The sequence below is a fragment of the Gopherus evgoodei genome, chromosome 4 (assembly GCF_007399415.2).
Source record: "Gopherus evgoodei ecotype Sinaloan lineage chromosome 4, rGopEvg1_v1.p, whole genome shotgun sequence".
Lineage (NCBI taxonomy): Eukaryota > Metazoa > Chordata > Testudines > Testudinidae > Gopherus > Gopherus evgoodei.
This window is the reverse complement of record NC_044325.1, coordinates 128,304,297-128,319,731: the sequence shown is the minus strand read 5'-3', so window position 1 is coordinate 128,319,731 and position 15,435 is coordinate 128,304,297. Positions and strand designations below refer to the sequence as shown.

Below are 15,435 nucleotides of genomic sequence, written 5' to 3'. Positions count from 1 at the left end.
GATTAAGCCAATCAAAAAGGAATTGAGTGGTGGCAAGGAGTGTCTGGAAAAATTTATTGTGTCTCCCCTCTATCCCCCCATGAGATCATGTCCCTATCACTGCCCCCACTTCCTCAAAACACAAGGTAATTCACTGTTCAAAAACTTTTAACTCAGAGTTGAGGTTGCCCAGTTCTGCCTTGTGGCTAAGCAGTTAAGATAATGCATCATATGCTTTCCCAGCTATGCACCGGTGGAGCAATGCCCCAGTGCAACACTGTACCATTTCTGAGCCTGGGGAGGGAATGCGAAGAAGACTAGTGTGTGGGAAGTCTTACACCTTGGTAGGACTGGAGAGGCCATTAAGAGAGGGAAGGTGATAACTGATAACTGATAATTGAGAGGGGTCGGTCCTGGGGCTGGTTTTGTTCAACATCTTTATTAATGATCTGGATGATGGGATGAAGTGCACCCTCAGCAACTTCGCAGATGAATCTAAGCTGTGGGGGGAGGTATATGCTGGAGGGTAGGGATAGGGTCCAGAGTGACCAAGACAAACTGGAGGACTGGGCCAAAAGAAATCTGATGAGGTTCAACAAGGACATGTGCAGAATCCTGCACTTAGGAAGGAAGAATCCCATGCACTGCTACAGGCTGAGAATCGACTGGCTAAATGGCAGTTCTGCAGAAAAAGACTTGGGGATTACAAAAGGGTCCTGTGACACCTTATAGACTAACAGACATTTTGGAGCATGAGCTTTCCTGGGTGAATACCCACTTCATCAGATGCATGTCACCCATGAAAGCTCATGCTCCAAAACGTCTGTTAGTCTATAACGTGCCACAGGACTCTTTGCTGCTTTTACAGATCCAGACTAACATGACTACCCCTCTGATACTTGGGATTAAAGTGGACAAGAAGCTAGATATGAGTCAGCCGTGTGCCCTTGTTGCCAAGATGGCCAATGGCATATTGGGCTGTATAAGTAGGGGCATTGCCAGCAAATCAAGGGAAGTGATTATTCCCCTCTATTTGGCACTGGTGAGGCCACACCTGGAGTATTGTGTCCAGTTTTAGTCCCCCTACTACAGAAGGGATGTGGACAAATTGGAGAGAGTCCAGCGGAGGGCAACAAAAATGATTAGGGGGCTGGAGCACATGCCTTACAAGAGGAAGCTGAGGGAACTGGGGTTACTGAGTCTGCAGAAGGGAAGAGTGACGCAGGATTTGATAGCAGCCTTCAACTATCTGAAGCAGGGTTCCAAAGAGGATGGAGCTAGGCTATTCTCAGTGGTGACAGATGATAGAACAAGAAACAATTGTCTCAAGTTGCAGTGGGGGAGGTCTAGGTTGAATAGTAGGAAACACTATTTCACTAGGAGGACGGTGAAGCACTGGAATGGGCTACCTAGGATGGTGGTGGAATCTCCATCCTTAGAGGTTTTTAAGGCCCAGCTTGACAAAGCCCTGGCTGGGATGATTTAGTTGGGGTTAGTCCTGCTTTGAGCTGGGATTGGACTAGATGACCTCCTGAGGTCTCTTCCAAACCTAATATTCTATTATTCTATGATGGCCTGTGAGGAGCACATCTACCAGCTGGAGGCAGCTGGGGTCAGGATGGGGGTGGGGGGGATGAGGAGAATACCAGACTTCCTATCCCAGGTCTGGGTCTACTGTAGGGGGAAGGGGCACTGTACATCAGCAGCAGGATTGGAGTGATGTGAAGTGGCCTATTCATTTCAAGGGGATGTGCTTAGATGAATGAGAGCACCCCATTTAAATGAATACAAACTGAAACAATACCTCAGAGAGCTGTGAACTGTTGAATTCATCTCAGTTTTCTGATTCCCTCTCCTTAGATCTTGGTATTGTATGTTTGTGCCATGCACATGTCTATCCAACAGGTGTTCCATCAATACAGAATGTGTATTAAGGTCTGATGTTTCATAAATCTCCATCCCTACAAAAAGGATGCACACATCAGTGGAGAGCTGGGAGTGTGAGTTTTTCAGGGCTGTGTGGCATTAGTTTCTATCCTTGGCACTTACAAGTTACATCTTAGAATGGTCTGTGGCATTAGGACCGGTTGGATGCCCAGGTACTTGACTGATTATTATTTATGTGACCTTTGCACCAAGAAACTGATTGTGCTATGCCCTGCACAAACGAAGAATAGGAGGCAGCCTCTGCCACAATGGGCTGACACTGAGACAGACACAGAAAGTTTGTTATCCCTGCTTTACAGGTGGGAGACAGAGGCAAAAAAGGGACTAAGTGATTTGTCCAAGGTCGCACAGGGAGTCTTTGGTGAATGCAGGAGTTGAACCCAGCTCCCAGGGTGAGTTCCTACCCACAAGCCCAGCCTGACACCCTCATACTGTACTTCCAACATGCCCATACTAGTCTGTCCTCTCTGAGTGCCACGGATCATTGAAAGTGACATTCTGCTCTTGCCTTCCTCTCTGCTAACTACCAGAGCAGATAAAAAATCATTTGTGGGAAATTATTGTAGATGGCAAGCAGCTATTCAACAGATGCAATCTTTCTTTCTGGAAAAATATCAGTTCTGTTGATGTAAGTAGTAACCAAGGCTGGAGGGGACAAAGGTTGAGTCTTCTGAGTTGTAGACGGGCTGCTGAGGCCAGAGTGCTGACTCAGGACGACACAGCACACAGACACTCAGGGAGCTACATGCTTGTCTGCTGGCTGGGATGTTGAGCTACAGGAGCAAAGAATTTAAGGTACCCAGAGTTACTGGTCAAGCAGTGACAAGCCCTTGCTGGTCTAGACTGCACCCTAAGCCATCCCAGGAAGATGCATCATTGGTGAGATAATAATAAGGAAGAAATGGACACTAAAAGGAACAGCAAAGATGAGGAAGAAGACAGTGAGCAGGATAACAGCTAAGATCTTTCCTTGCTGACATCACTGTGAGCTACATCAGACTTTGAAAAACAGGAGCAGATTGGCCAGAACCATGAGGGTAGAGAAAATGAGGAAATTCAGGGCACACATGGGTAGAGGCATATTCCAACAATTTTCAGTGACATCAGCAAAACCAAAAGGAGACAATATTCCAGACAGCAGGCAGGAGAGAATCCACAGCAGGACACAGACAATGGAAGATAAGTCATTTGGAGGGCAGCATCAGTGCCAGATGGGATAGAGAACTGACAGATATCTCTCAGTGTTGAACGCCATCAGCCGGTCAAGGCTGGTGCTGTGTATGAGCAGATTAAGCAAAAATCTTCTAAAAGAAAACAAAATAAATGTTTGGCAGCAACAATTATGAGGAAACCAAGAAGGCAGAAGAGGAAACAAAAGTCAGTGGTGGCCATGTGCAGGATGTAGATAGTGAAGAGATTCCTCTTAATGCAGAAGCCAAGGAACCAGAGGATGATAACATTCCCCAGAAGCCCAAAGAGGCAGATGAGCAGAGTGACACCATCAATGCTTACTAGAGTTAAATCATCTTTTTGGCATCCAGTCCCACTATTTTTGGTCCCAATTATCCAGGCTGGGTTCAGTCGGGGGCAGAGATGTAGGGCTCAGCTCAGTCACCATGAAATCTCTGCTGTGGGATGCCAGTCTCTCCTTCTACCCCTCTCTCACACATACCTGTTAGCAGAGAGCAGATGGAGGTGAATCAGTAACATCCCCACCACTGTGTTTCACTGATCATTCCAGCCCCTTCCCAGCTTCATGGCCTGGAACAGCCAGATCCCAATGAGTGGGAAGGAGAAATATCCTGAGAGATAATGGCCATGGGAAAACTTACAGACAGAAAGAGACATAAAAAATGGTGATAGGTGAGGACCAACCTGGACAGAGAGGTGGGAGAGACAGAGTTAGGGTCAGAGAGAGATGAAAAGAGGGAGAAAGAAAAATTGGGAGGGGTTGGAAGTTAGCTATAGGTACAGAATGAAAGGATTAAGAGAAGTTGGGTGAGATTTGGAAAGTGAGGTAGAAAGAGAAAGATAGAGAACAGTCATGTATCATTAATAATGACAAAGAGCAATCCCTCACCTTCCTTACCTCCATCATTCTGGAGCCTGAATCAAGTGTTTACAGGAACCAGGCTTGGGCAGATTCACTTCCAACTTGCTCTGTCTCACGGTTATTAAATGGGTTTCTCAGTGTAGGATCTTCATGAAAAAGTTTTTTGAGTTTTATCTGTTACCCAGAAACTAAGAATTTCCCTGTAATCTGTGTAGCATCCAACACCCAGTCACTGCCAGAAGTCATTAGAGAAATGTCTTCTCCACTCTGGACAGAGTGGGACACAGCATATACCATTATTCCTTTCATGATCACTGGGCAGCTATGCAGCATCAGTCACTGTCAGAGATCTGCTTCCCTTCCCTGATTGCTTCTGATCTCCTAACCCAATGGCTTTGCAAAGATTAAGTAATAGATATCCAAGATATCCAAGAAAGCCACTCTTATCTGAGAAGAGCTGCTAATGTAGTTAGGGCAGAAGCAATTGTGTTAATAAGCATGACAACTGGCACCTTCTTAATGGTTCAATTTTGCTCTAATTACCCCAAATACTATATTTCTGTACCACTTGGTTATAACTTTTGTGTCTGTCTGGAAATCTTCCATCACCACAGTATGTAAGTCCATAATATATATTCTACAGATTCTTAAAGATATATTTCCTCTGATTATGTTTTTTTAAATTAATGTGGCAATAAATGTTTTCTGTTTCTTACTACAAACCCATCTACTAAAAAGAGATTGAAAAAAATGCGTTTTGATATGGTGGGCATTAAAGGAAGTAATGTACAGACATTAACATTGAATGGTGATGTCATTGTATTTGACCAAAACATAAGGACCCAAGATAAAGTAAGGTGTTCTAATGAAAGAAATACATATAAATATCTCTATAGTAAAACTATACACAATTCTCCAAATGAGTATTAGGTGTAATTTTCACACTGACTGGAGTGGCTCATGACTGTGCACCAACCCCAGGGCAGACTGTCAAAAAGCAAGGTAGACCTTCTAAAACTGGTGGTATGTTCTATAATTAGATTTCACCCACTCAGTAATAAATGTGAACTACAATAATCTTATAATGGAGTCACAGACCCTTGGACACTCCAGTCTATCTTGCCACCCAGGCAAGCTGGACGATGTGATACATGGTCACTTAAACCAAAGATCACAAAATATTCAGGTTGCTCACAGCCCCAAGACACAAGTCACTTACCCCAGGTCAATTTGTACCTTAGATCTAGGGTTGCCAAATTTGGTTGGACATATTCCTGGAGGTTTCATCACACGACATACTCTTTAATTATAGAGTATCAGAGGGGTAGCCGTGTGTCATAAACAGATGGTTAGGGGTTTATGTCTCTTTTACCTGTAAAGGGTTAAGAAGCTCAGTAAACCTGGCTGACACCTGACCAGAGGACCAATAGGGGGACAAGATACTTTCAAATCTTGGTGGAGGGAAGTCTTTGTTTGTGCTTTTTGTTTTGTTTGTTGTTCGCTCTCGGGACTCAGAGGGACGGGACATCATTCCAGGCTTTCCCAAGCTTTCTGAATCAGTCTTTCATGTTTCAAAATTGTAAGTAATAGCCAGGCAAGGCGGATTAGTCTTATGTTTGTTTTCTTAACTTGTAAAGGTTTCTTTTGCTGGAAGGATTTTTACCTCTGTTTGCTGTAACTTTGAGTCTAAGGCTGGGGGGGGTCCCTCTAGTCTATGTGAATCTGAGTACCCTGTAAAGTATTTTCTATCCTGATTTTACAGAGATAATTTTTACTTTTTCTTTCTTTAATTAAAAGCTTTCTTTTTAAGAACCTGATTGATTTTTCCTTATTTTAAGATCCAAGGAGTTTAGCTCTGTGTGAAGCCTCTCAAGGCAATCCAGGGAGGGAAAAGTCTGGAGGGAAAAGGAGGGGGATGGTTAATTTCTCCTTGTATTAAGACCCAAGGGGTTTGGGTCTGGGTTCCCCAGGGAAGGTTTCGGGGAAACAGGAAGTGTGCCAGACACTAAATTCTGGCTTGTGGCAGCGTACCAAACCTAAGCTAGTAATGAAGTTTAGAAGTGTTCGTGCAGGTCCCCACTTCTTGTACTCTAAAGTTCAAAGTGGGGAAAAAACCTTGACACCGTGTTAGTCTGGATCTGTAAAAGCAGCAAAGAGTCCTGTGGCACCTTATAGACTAACAGATTTTTTGGAGCATGAGCTTTCGTGGGTGAATACCCACTGCATCCGATGAAGTGGGTATTCACCCACGAAAGCTCATGTTCCAAAACATGTTAGTCTATAAGGTGCCACAGGAATCTTTGCTGCTTTTAATTATAGATTAATCTTTAATTCCTGGAGATTCCTGGACAATCCTGGAGGATTAGCAACCCTACTTAGATCTCACACCAAAGACAACTAAACTAAAAATTTATTAACCAGAAAAAGATACGAGTTATTTACAGGTTAAAGCAAGCAAGAATATATACACAAATGAGTTTCAATCTGTGATTCAAAAGGTGGCAGAGTTGTAATCTGTTCATTCCAAATGTCTGTCAGGGCTAATCCATGGCAATCAGCCTGGGGATCTCTTTTCTTATGTTTAGGAATCTTTGCCCCTCACAGTCCAGACAGCATGAGAGTTTCAATTTCTCCTTGTCAGGGATTTTTATTCCCTCCACTCCAGAGTTAAAACTGATGGGATGAGTTCATGAGTAGGTCTCTCCTTCCCAAAGGGAGCTAGGAATGCTATCAACAGGGCCTCTCTCCTTTGATGCCACGATTGTCTTCTGTGGGCCACCTTGTACACAGGATGACATCTTTACTTTAATTAATGATTTCCTGTTTGGTGAGTTACACAATTAGAGGTTTACTATGCAAACACTTAAAATAGCTTTACACCATGGGCTGTAGAGGTTATAAGTGAGATCAATGCATGAAGCATCCTATCAGCATTTTATAAAGACTAAACACAAAATACATTCTTATCAACTCAATATCTAATATCAATTTTAATCATACTAACACACAGGTAAGCAAGACTGATTTCCAGCTACGCATTTGTAAGTGTTCAGTGAAGCCTGGGGTCTTGGCTTGAGTTGCCACCTAGTCTACCAGTGTGACAATGATAATTAGTAAGGCTACATTTTAGTCACAGATATTTTTAGTAAAAGTCCTGGACAGGTCACAGGCCATAAACAAAAATTCATGGGCACATGACCTCTCCATGACATTTACTAAAAATACCCACCCTGACTAAAACTTGGGTGGGGATATTCTGAGGGGGGGAGGGCAGTCCGGGGTGCGGCGGGTGCTCAGGGAGTTGACCCAAGACCCCCGCTTGTACTGGGGGAGGCGGTTGATGGGGCTTTCTACTGGCTCCATCCCTGCAGCTCCTAGGCAGTGGAGGCAGGGCCTCCTCTTCTGCTCCCACCACAAGCACCAAGTGCCTCAGCTCCCATTGGCTGTGGTTCCCCGCCAATGGGAGCTATGCAAGTGGGGCCTGTGGGTGCGGGCAGTGTGGAGACCTCCCCCACCCCTTCACCACCTAGGAGTTGAAGGGAGGCCCTCACCCCACATAAGTGCCCCCCCACACCCTCAAAAACTCTTCCCCTAGCCCTGAGCCCCCTCCCACACACCCAAACTCCTGCTGCTGAAGAAGTCCTGGAGGTCACGGAAAGTCACAGAATCTGTAACTTCCGTGACCTCCATGACAGACTTGCAGCCTTAATCATTAGATAATTTAAATAATCCCAGAAGGACACCAATCAAGGAGCAGTGAGTGAGGGAAATGCAATGGACAGAGATCACCCAATAGCTATAAAACAAGGAAGCAAGTGTATAGCCTCCATTCCACCTGCATATGGTCACTGTGCAATAGTCCCCATGAGCCTGATTGATTAGGGGGTGGGCAAAGAGGGCAGTTAGCCACAGAGCCCTGGTTGACTACAGGACTGGTTGAAAATCCCACCTCTGGCTCCCTTCCCACCTCTTCTTGAGAGAGGGGAATGGCATTTTGGAGCAGAAGCTTAGCCAAACCCGAAAGGAGAAAGGAAATTGGCTGAAAACTCATCAGCCGTACAGGGATTGGGCTACAGAGAGAAGGCACACAGCATGTGGCACTGCTGGGCAGAGGGGGACAGCAAAATGCTGCCTGAAACTGGAATTAGGGGATTGGCCCTGAGAGCAGGTGGACACATCATCAGTAGACAGGCTGGGAGAGTAGCCCAGATATAAGTCTGGAGAGCTGAACACAGGGCTGTCCTTACCCATACGCAAAGTACACGGTTGCATAGGGCACCAGGAAATTTGGGGCACCAAATTTCCTGGTGCCCTATGCAGCTGCATGCTGCTCCAGCCCCTGCTCCACTTCTTCCCCATGGCCCCTGCCCCTGCCATGGAGTTTTAACTGTTATTCAAGTCATTTTCTTAGATGTTATTTTAATTCCATTAGCACTGAATAGCAGTTGAAATTCTATTTCAACTGAGACTGAACATCTCTATTTCCAGTATAAAAGCCTGCTAGCTTTTAAAAATGTATTTGTACTCTAGTGATTCTTAGAGAGTTATTAAACTTAAACAGGCATCAAAGAAGCCATTGTCCTTCTGACCATCATTGTAGAGGTTCTTCTTCTGTTTCTGTGTTTGGTAAGAATGTTGCTTAAGCATTGCTAGATAATTCCCCCAATATACGTTAATATTTCTTGCTCAGAAGGTTTCTTTATATTAATATCCAGCTACAGTGTAGTCATTTGTTTTCATATTACTACATAACACATTTTGTGTTTACATAGTAATGATACCAGTAAGTTACCACATTACATCCTTGAAATTAGACATAACATTTGCAAATAAACATCACTAAAGAAGCTTATGCCACAAATGCCAGGCCTTATTAATAGATGATTTAAACTCATTGGTTAGTTCATAGTAATTCTTAATTGTTTTCACTGCAATAGTGGTGAAGGTTTCAAATATCAACCTGCAGAAGCAAGAGTCCAGAGCTGCATAGAAGCACCTTCTGCATCAGTCTTCAGGCAACAATGGGAGACATGCCACCACAAGTGAAATTACTGTTCAGTGGTATTTCAAAAACAAAGTTAATGAGCCCATTATGGATCTGTTCCTGCTTCCATCCAAGCCAACAGGACTTCCCCCACTGATTCCAAAGGGAGAAGGATTGAGTCCCATGTGACCCACTGGTGTTCTTTACAACTGCACAGAAACCTGGGGATCAACTTTAGGAAGGATCCTGCTCTGGGTCGGGGAGGGGAAGAATTTAGCAAATGACCTACTGGGTCCTGTCCATCTTTAATTTCTTTGATGATGTGAACTAGGGAAATCTTCATCCCAAAAACAGTGTCCCAGACTGAGTGCTGCTGAGATTAAATTGACATCTTCACTGTGTCTTATCTGGAGGTTTCTCCACCCTCTCTGGAATCTGTCTTTTCTTCAAATATGCTCCGGAGCGCGATCTGGAGGCAGCCTCTGAATCGGTGCTGCCTGTAGCTCCCAACTAGGAAGTAAATAACTGGGTTGATGCTGCTGTTTATAGAAGCCAGCAGGTAAGATAGCTCATTAGCGTGACAATAATGAATAAGGTCAAGGAAGTATTGTACACTGAGGGGAACAGCAAAGATGAGGAAGAAGAGGACAGTGAGCAAGATAACAATGTAGAGCTTTTCTTGCTGACGTCGCTGTGAGCTATGTCGGAGCTTGATGAACAAGATCAGACTGGACACAATCATGATGGGAGCAAAAATGAGGAAATTCAGGCCATACATGGGTAGGAACGTAAGCCAACAATTTTCAGTTCCATCAACAAAACATAAAGAATACACTATTCCTGACAGCAGGCTGGAGAGAACCCAGAGCAGGGCACAGACAATGGCAGACAAGTTCTTCGGGCGGCGGCATCGGTGCCAGATGGGAAAGAGGACAGACACACACCGCTCAGTGCTGATGGCTGTCAGGAGATAAAGGCTGGTGCTGTATGCAAGCAAAGACAGCAGATGAAATGAGTTTATTAAGTTAAGTCCCACTAAAGGAAAACAAAATAAATGTCTGGCATTAAAGGTTATAAGGAAACCAGGCAGACAGAGGAGGAAGCCAAAGTCAGCAGCAGCCAGGTTGAGGATGTAGACAGTGAAGATGTTCCTCTTAATATGGAAACCAAGGAACCAGAGCACAATCCCATTCCCCACCAGCCCGAACAGGCAGAGGAGCAGAGTGATGCTGTCAATGATCACTGCAGTTAAATAATCTGTTGCGCATCCATAATTTTCATCCTCAGGCTCCTGGCTGGGTATAGTCACAGACAAGTACATTGGACTCAGCTCACTCATCGTGAACCCTCCACTGTGGGATGCTGGTCTTTCCTGTTCTCCTTCTCTCACACACACCTTTTAGCAGAGAGCAAATAGAGGAGAATTAGTGACTTTGACAACCCCAGTGCTGTTTTTCACTGATTATTCCAGCCAGAGGCGGGTCTACCATTTTTGCCACCCCAAGCAAAAAAAAAAACATAAAAAACCAACCTGCTCAGACTGCCACCCAAACTGCAGAAGCAAAAAAAAGCCACTCAGACTGTACTGCCCCAGGCGTGTGCTTCCTCTGCTGATGCCTGGAACCGGCCCTGATTCCAGCCCTTCCCCAGCCCCCTGACTAGGAACAGCCAGATCCCAAGGAGTGGCAGTGAGAAATATCCAGAGAAATAATGGTCATAGGGGATACTAGGGACAGAGAGAGACCTGGAGAAAGACCGATGTATACAGACCAGCCTGGAGAGAGAGACAGAGACAGAGTTAGGGAGACAGAGAGGAATAGAAAGGGAGAAAGGGAAAAGGGGAGGGGCTGTCAGCCATGTATGTGCAGAGAATGGCAGGAATAAGAAATGTAGGGTGAGAATTCAAGAGTGGAGTTGAGTGAGACAGAGAAAACAGGCATATATCATTAATGATGACAAAGAGCAGGCCCTTACCTTGCTTTCTTCCTTCCAACGTCCAGGGATCTGAATTAAGTATTTACAAGAGCTGGGCTGGGGCAGGTCTGCTTCAGAGTCTCTCAGTCTCACGGTCACTAACTGCAGTTCTCACTGTAGGATCTACATGGGAAAGATCTCTGAGTAACAGTGTAATATAAAGACACTAAGAATTTCTCTGCCAACCCCTGTGCAGCGTCCAACACTCAATCCCTTCCCCGGTCCTGTCGTAGAAATGTCTTCCTCACATTGGGCAGAGGGGCACACAGAGATCACAGTGTCCAGGCATCTTATGTCCACTGGGCAGCTTGATAACATCAGACAACATCAAGGCTATGCTTCCCTTTTCTAGCTGCTTCTGGCCTCCTGCACATAAAGGAAATGCTTGCACAAGGTTAAGTCTCACAGGATAGAATCACAGGAAGTTGCGTTTCTCTGAGAAAGGTTCCTGCTGTTTTAGGGCGTTACCCTACCATGTTCATTACAACGAAAATTTGCACCTTCTTAATTGTTTAATTTTTCTAAATGACATATTTTTGGGACACTTTAGTTATGATTTTTGTGTCTTGAGATTTCCTAACACCAGAATATCCGGGCCATGATGTATATTCTACACATCCCCAAAGAGATATCTGATGTCCATATAATTTATAAAATTAATGGGGGAATAAATGATTTCTCCTTTTTTCAAGAAACCATCTACTAGAAAAAGAGATTGAAAAAAGGCATTTCAACAGAACAGGTATGAAAGATGATATTGTCTTGACATTCACATCAAATAGTGACTTTAAAAGAAGTAGTAACTATAAATATCTAAGATCCAGACTAATGCGGCTAACCCTCTGATATAAATATCTATATCATTACATAACATACACATTGCCCCACAGAGTATTAAATATAGTCATTAAAAAATTTAAATAATCCCAGAAGGACACAAAGACACAGCAGTGAACGAGGAAAATGCAATGGCTATAACAGAAAGAAACAAGTGTGGAATCCCCTCCTCACCTGCATGGGGCCACAGTGTGAAACAGCAAAGAATCCTGTGGCACCTTATAGACTAACAGACGTTTTGGAGCATGAGCTTTCGTGGGTGAATACCCACTTCTTCAGATGCATGTGGTGGAAATTTCCAGGGGCAGGTATATATATGCTAGCAAGCAAGCTAGAGATAACGAGGTCAATTCAATCAGGGAGGATGAGGCCCTGTTCTAGCAGTTGAGGTGTGAAAACCAAGAGAGGAGAAACTGGTTCTGTAGTTGGCAAGCCATTCACAGTCTTTGTTCAATCCTGAGCTGATGGTGCCAAATTTGCAAATGAACTGAAGCTCAGCAGTTTCTCTTTGAAGTCTGGTCCTGAAGCTTTTTTGCTGCAGGATGGCCAGTCCTCCCTAACAAGCCCCGATGGATATGGGGATGGGCAGAGAGAGGAGGTGGCCCCAGGGGCCTTGTTGTCTGTATCCCTGGCAGGAAATCTCACCCCTGGCACCCTGCTGGCAAACCTCCTTGTATATGTTATTTACAGCTGAAGGATCCTGACCGGGGTGGGAGGGGGAGAGGGAGGAATTTAGCAAGTGATCTGCAATATCCTTTCCATCTCTGATTTCTTTGATGCTGTGATCTGAGGAAATCTCCATCCCCACAACTGGCTCTACCTGGCTGGGTGTGTGGGGACTTAATTGGCTGTCTCCATTGGGTCTCCCGTGGGAGGTCTCTCCATCCTCTCTGGGATCTACTTTAACTTGAAAGACCCTCTGGAGTGTGACACCAATAAAGCCTCTGAATCACTGCTTCCAGTAGCTCCTTACTATGAAGTAAATAACTGGGTTGGCGCTACCATTTACAGAGGTCAGCATGCAATATATGTCAGTCTGGTGATAAGAACTGATAAACTGAAGGAGGTATTGGACACTGTTAGAAACACACAAGATGAGGAAGAAGAGGATATGAGCGGAATACCCTATACTGTTTTCATGGTGACATCAGCTTGAAGAACAGTGTCAGATTGGACAGAAGACCCATAAGGGGAATGAAAATCAGGAAATTCAGGCCAGACATGGGTATGAGTGTCATCAGACAGTTTTTCAGTTCCATACAAAACAGAAAAAAGATACCGATCCTCTTAGCTGGCAGAAGAGAGCCGAAAGCAGGGCACAGACAATGACAGGCAGGTGTTTTGCGTGGTAGCATTGGCACCAGCTGTTGTTAAGAAAGGAAAGACACCTCTCAGTGCTGATGGCTGTCAGGAGGTACAAACTGGTGCTGTATGTGACCAAAAGCAGCAGGGAAAATGTCCTCATTAAGTACAAAAAAATCATGAACTACAACAATAGAAATATTCAACAATATTAATTATGAGGAAAACAAGCAATGGTACCCAGACTGAGGATGTAGATGGTGAAGAGGTTTCTCTTAATGCAGAAGCCAAGGAACCAGAGGACGATCCTGTTTCTCACCAGCCCAAGGAAGCAGATGAGCAGAGTGATACTATCAATGATCACTGCAGGTAAATCATATATTTGGCATACAGTCCTATTTTCTGGACCCCAGAATACAAGCTAGGCTATGCAGGAGATAGGGACACTCCACTGAGATCAGTCATTATGAAACCTCTGCTCTGTGATACTTGGTCTTTCCCCACATAGCCCCATTCAGTCAAATGGATGAACCACTTCCAGGGTAGCAGAGTTCAACAAACTGTAAGTCCTTTTCAGAATCTTCGGCCCCATCTCTGGGCCCTTTAAGTTCCCACCTCGCTTGGGCTTCCCAAGAGAGCCTTGTCCATGTCTCAGGGCTGAGGCCACTTTCCCAGTGATTGGTGGGGGGGACCCAGGCCCATCTACTACTCCAGGTCCCACCCAGAGACCCTATAAACAGCAGCCACATACTGCTGCCTCCAGTTCGTTGTTGCTGTTCCCTGGGTCTTACCTGACATAGGCCCTTTCTTTTCTCCCTACCCTCAGGGCTGAAGTTCTCAGATCCTCCTCGCAGAATGCCAGTGCCACCCAAACCCCCGTCCTCTGGTTTGGCCTTGAGCTCCTGTGACCAGGAAGGAGCACTCCTCCAGCCTCGCTCCTCTGGTCCCCATGGGAACTGACCTGCTCAGGGTCTGCAGCTCTTTTTATCTGATTGTGCTGGGTTCTGATTGGCTGCTTCAGTGCAACCTGTCTAGGCAGGCCTTGAGAACACACCTTTGCTGCTTCTTCCTGGGGTGGAGAATGGGCCAGGACCAACAGGCCTCATAGGGTGGGGTGAACCCTGTCACAGAAGGGTTCCTTATTTTTTTTTAACTCTTTTAATTGTCTCCCCTACTCCTATTTTGGGAGTGCGTGTTTAGCAGACGTGCAAAGGAGTTTTTGTCTGTCTGGTGACTCCTAAGAAAGCCAGATCCCCAGAGCACTGATCCCCATCAGAGTTAATGTCCTGCCATTCCATAAAGCAGCAGATCAGATACCTTACAAACAATCACATCCAACACACTGTGTGTGGGTCCCTGCAGCACCTCCCACTCCCCCATGGGCTCCTGACAAATGGAGGCCTCATGGCTGGGAATGCCCTTCTTTAGAGACCCCTTTCTGAGGCCATGCTTTGCACCCCACTCTTGGTTTTGATCTCTCCCACTCCCAGCACTGCACTCCAGCCCCAGTGTCTGCCCAAACTGCAACAACACCTCCTTGTTCCTGCAGTTGGGCATAGTCACAGACAAGGCTTTTCGACTCAGCTCACTCATCATGAACCCACCACTGTGGGATGCTGGTCTTTCCTGTTCTCCTTCTCTCACACACACCTGTCAGCAGAGAGCAGACAGAAGGTATCAGTGACTTGGACATTCCCAGCACTGTGTTTCACTGATTGTTCCAGCCAGATCCCAGTGAGTGGGAGTGAGAAATATCCAGAGAGATAATGGCCATGGGGGATACTAGAGACAGAGAGAGACACGGAAGATGACTGATATGTACAGACCAGCCTGGAGAGAGAAAGACTGACAGAGTTAGGGAGACAGAGAGCAATGAAGAGAGGAATAAAAAGGGAGAAAGAGAACATGGGAGGGGCTGTCAGCCATGTATGTGCAGAGAATGGCGGGAGTAAGAAATGTTGGGTAAGAATTGAAGAGTGGGACTGAGAGAGACAGAGAGAAAAAGAGACAGAGAAAACAGTTATGTATCATTAATGATGACAAAGAGCAGGCCCTACCTTCCTTCCTTCCCTCCTTCCAACATCCAGGGGCCTGAAACAAGTATTTACAGGAGCTGGGCTGCACACCCCATTGGCTCCTGACAAATGGAGGCCTCATGGCTGGTAATGCCCTTCTTTAGAGACCCCTTTCCGAGGCCATGCTTTGCACCCCCCTCTCGGGTCTGCTCTCTCCCACTCCGAGCATCTCACTCCAGCGCCAGCGTCTGCCCAAATTGCAACAACATATCCTTGTTCCTTCTGTCACTTTAAGTGCCTGCTCCAAATCCAATTACATTGAATGAAAAGATTCTTGTGGATTT

At 45.3% G+C, this 15,435-nt stretch overlaps 1 protein-coding gene and 2 pseudogenes across 1 annotated transcript; all 3 read right to left on the bottom strand.

Moving 5' to 3' along the window:
- Nucleotides 1–2,776: 2,776 nt before the first annotated feature.
- On the bottom strand, nucleotides 2,777–8,626 carry LOC115651252 (annotated as a pseudogene).
- LOC115650720 (mas-related G-protein coupled receptor member H-like) lies at nucleotides 8,306–11,275 on the bottom strand. The gene is made up of 2 exons (XM_030561042.1): nucleotides 10,938–11,275; nucleotides 8,306–10,359 (listed from the first exon to the last, which is right to left on the bottom strand). Exon 2 carries the CDS (start codon nucleotides 10,300–10,302, stop codon nucleotides 9,367–9,369), a length of 936 nt encoding a protein of 311 aa, XP_030416902.1. The 5' UTR covers nucleotides 10,303–10,359; nucleotides 10,938–11,275; the 3' UTR covers nucleotides 8,306–9,366.
- LOC115651251 lies at nucleotides 11,182–13,874 on the bottom strand (annotated as a pseudogene).
- Nucleotides 13,875–15,435: the final 1,561 nt, after the last annotated feature.

Bases quoted from the DNA above. Each gene is read 5' to 3' on its own strand.
- LOC115650720 (XM_030561042.1), bottom strand. From the start codon at position 10,302: ATGAGTGAGCTGAGTCCAATGTACTTGTCTGTGACTATACCCAGCCAG.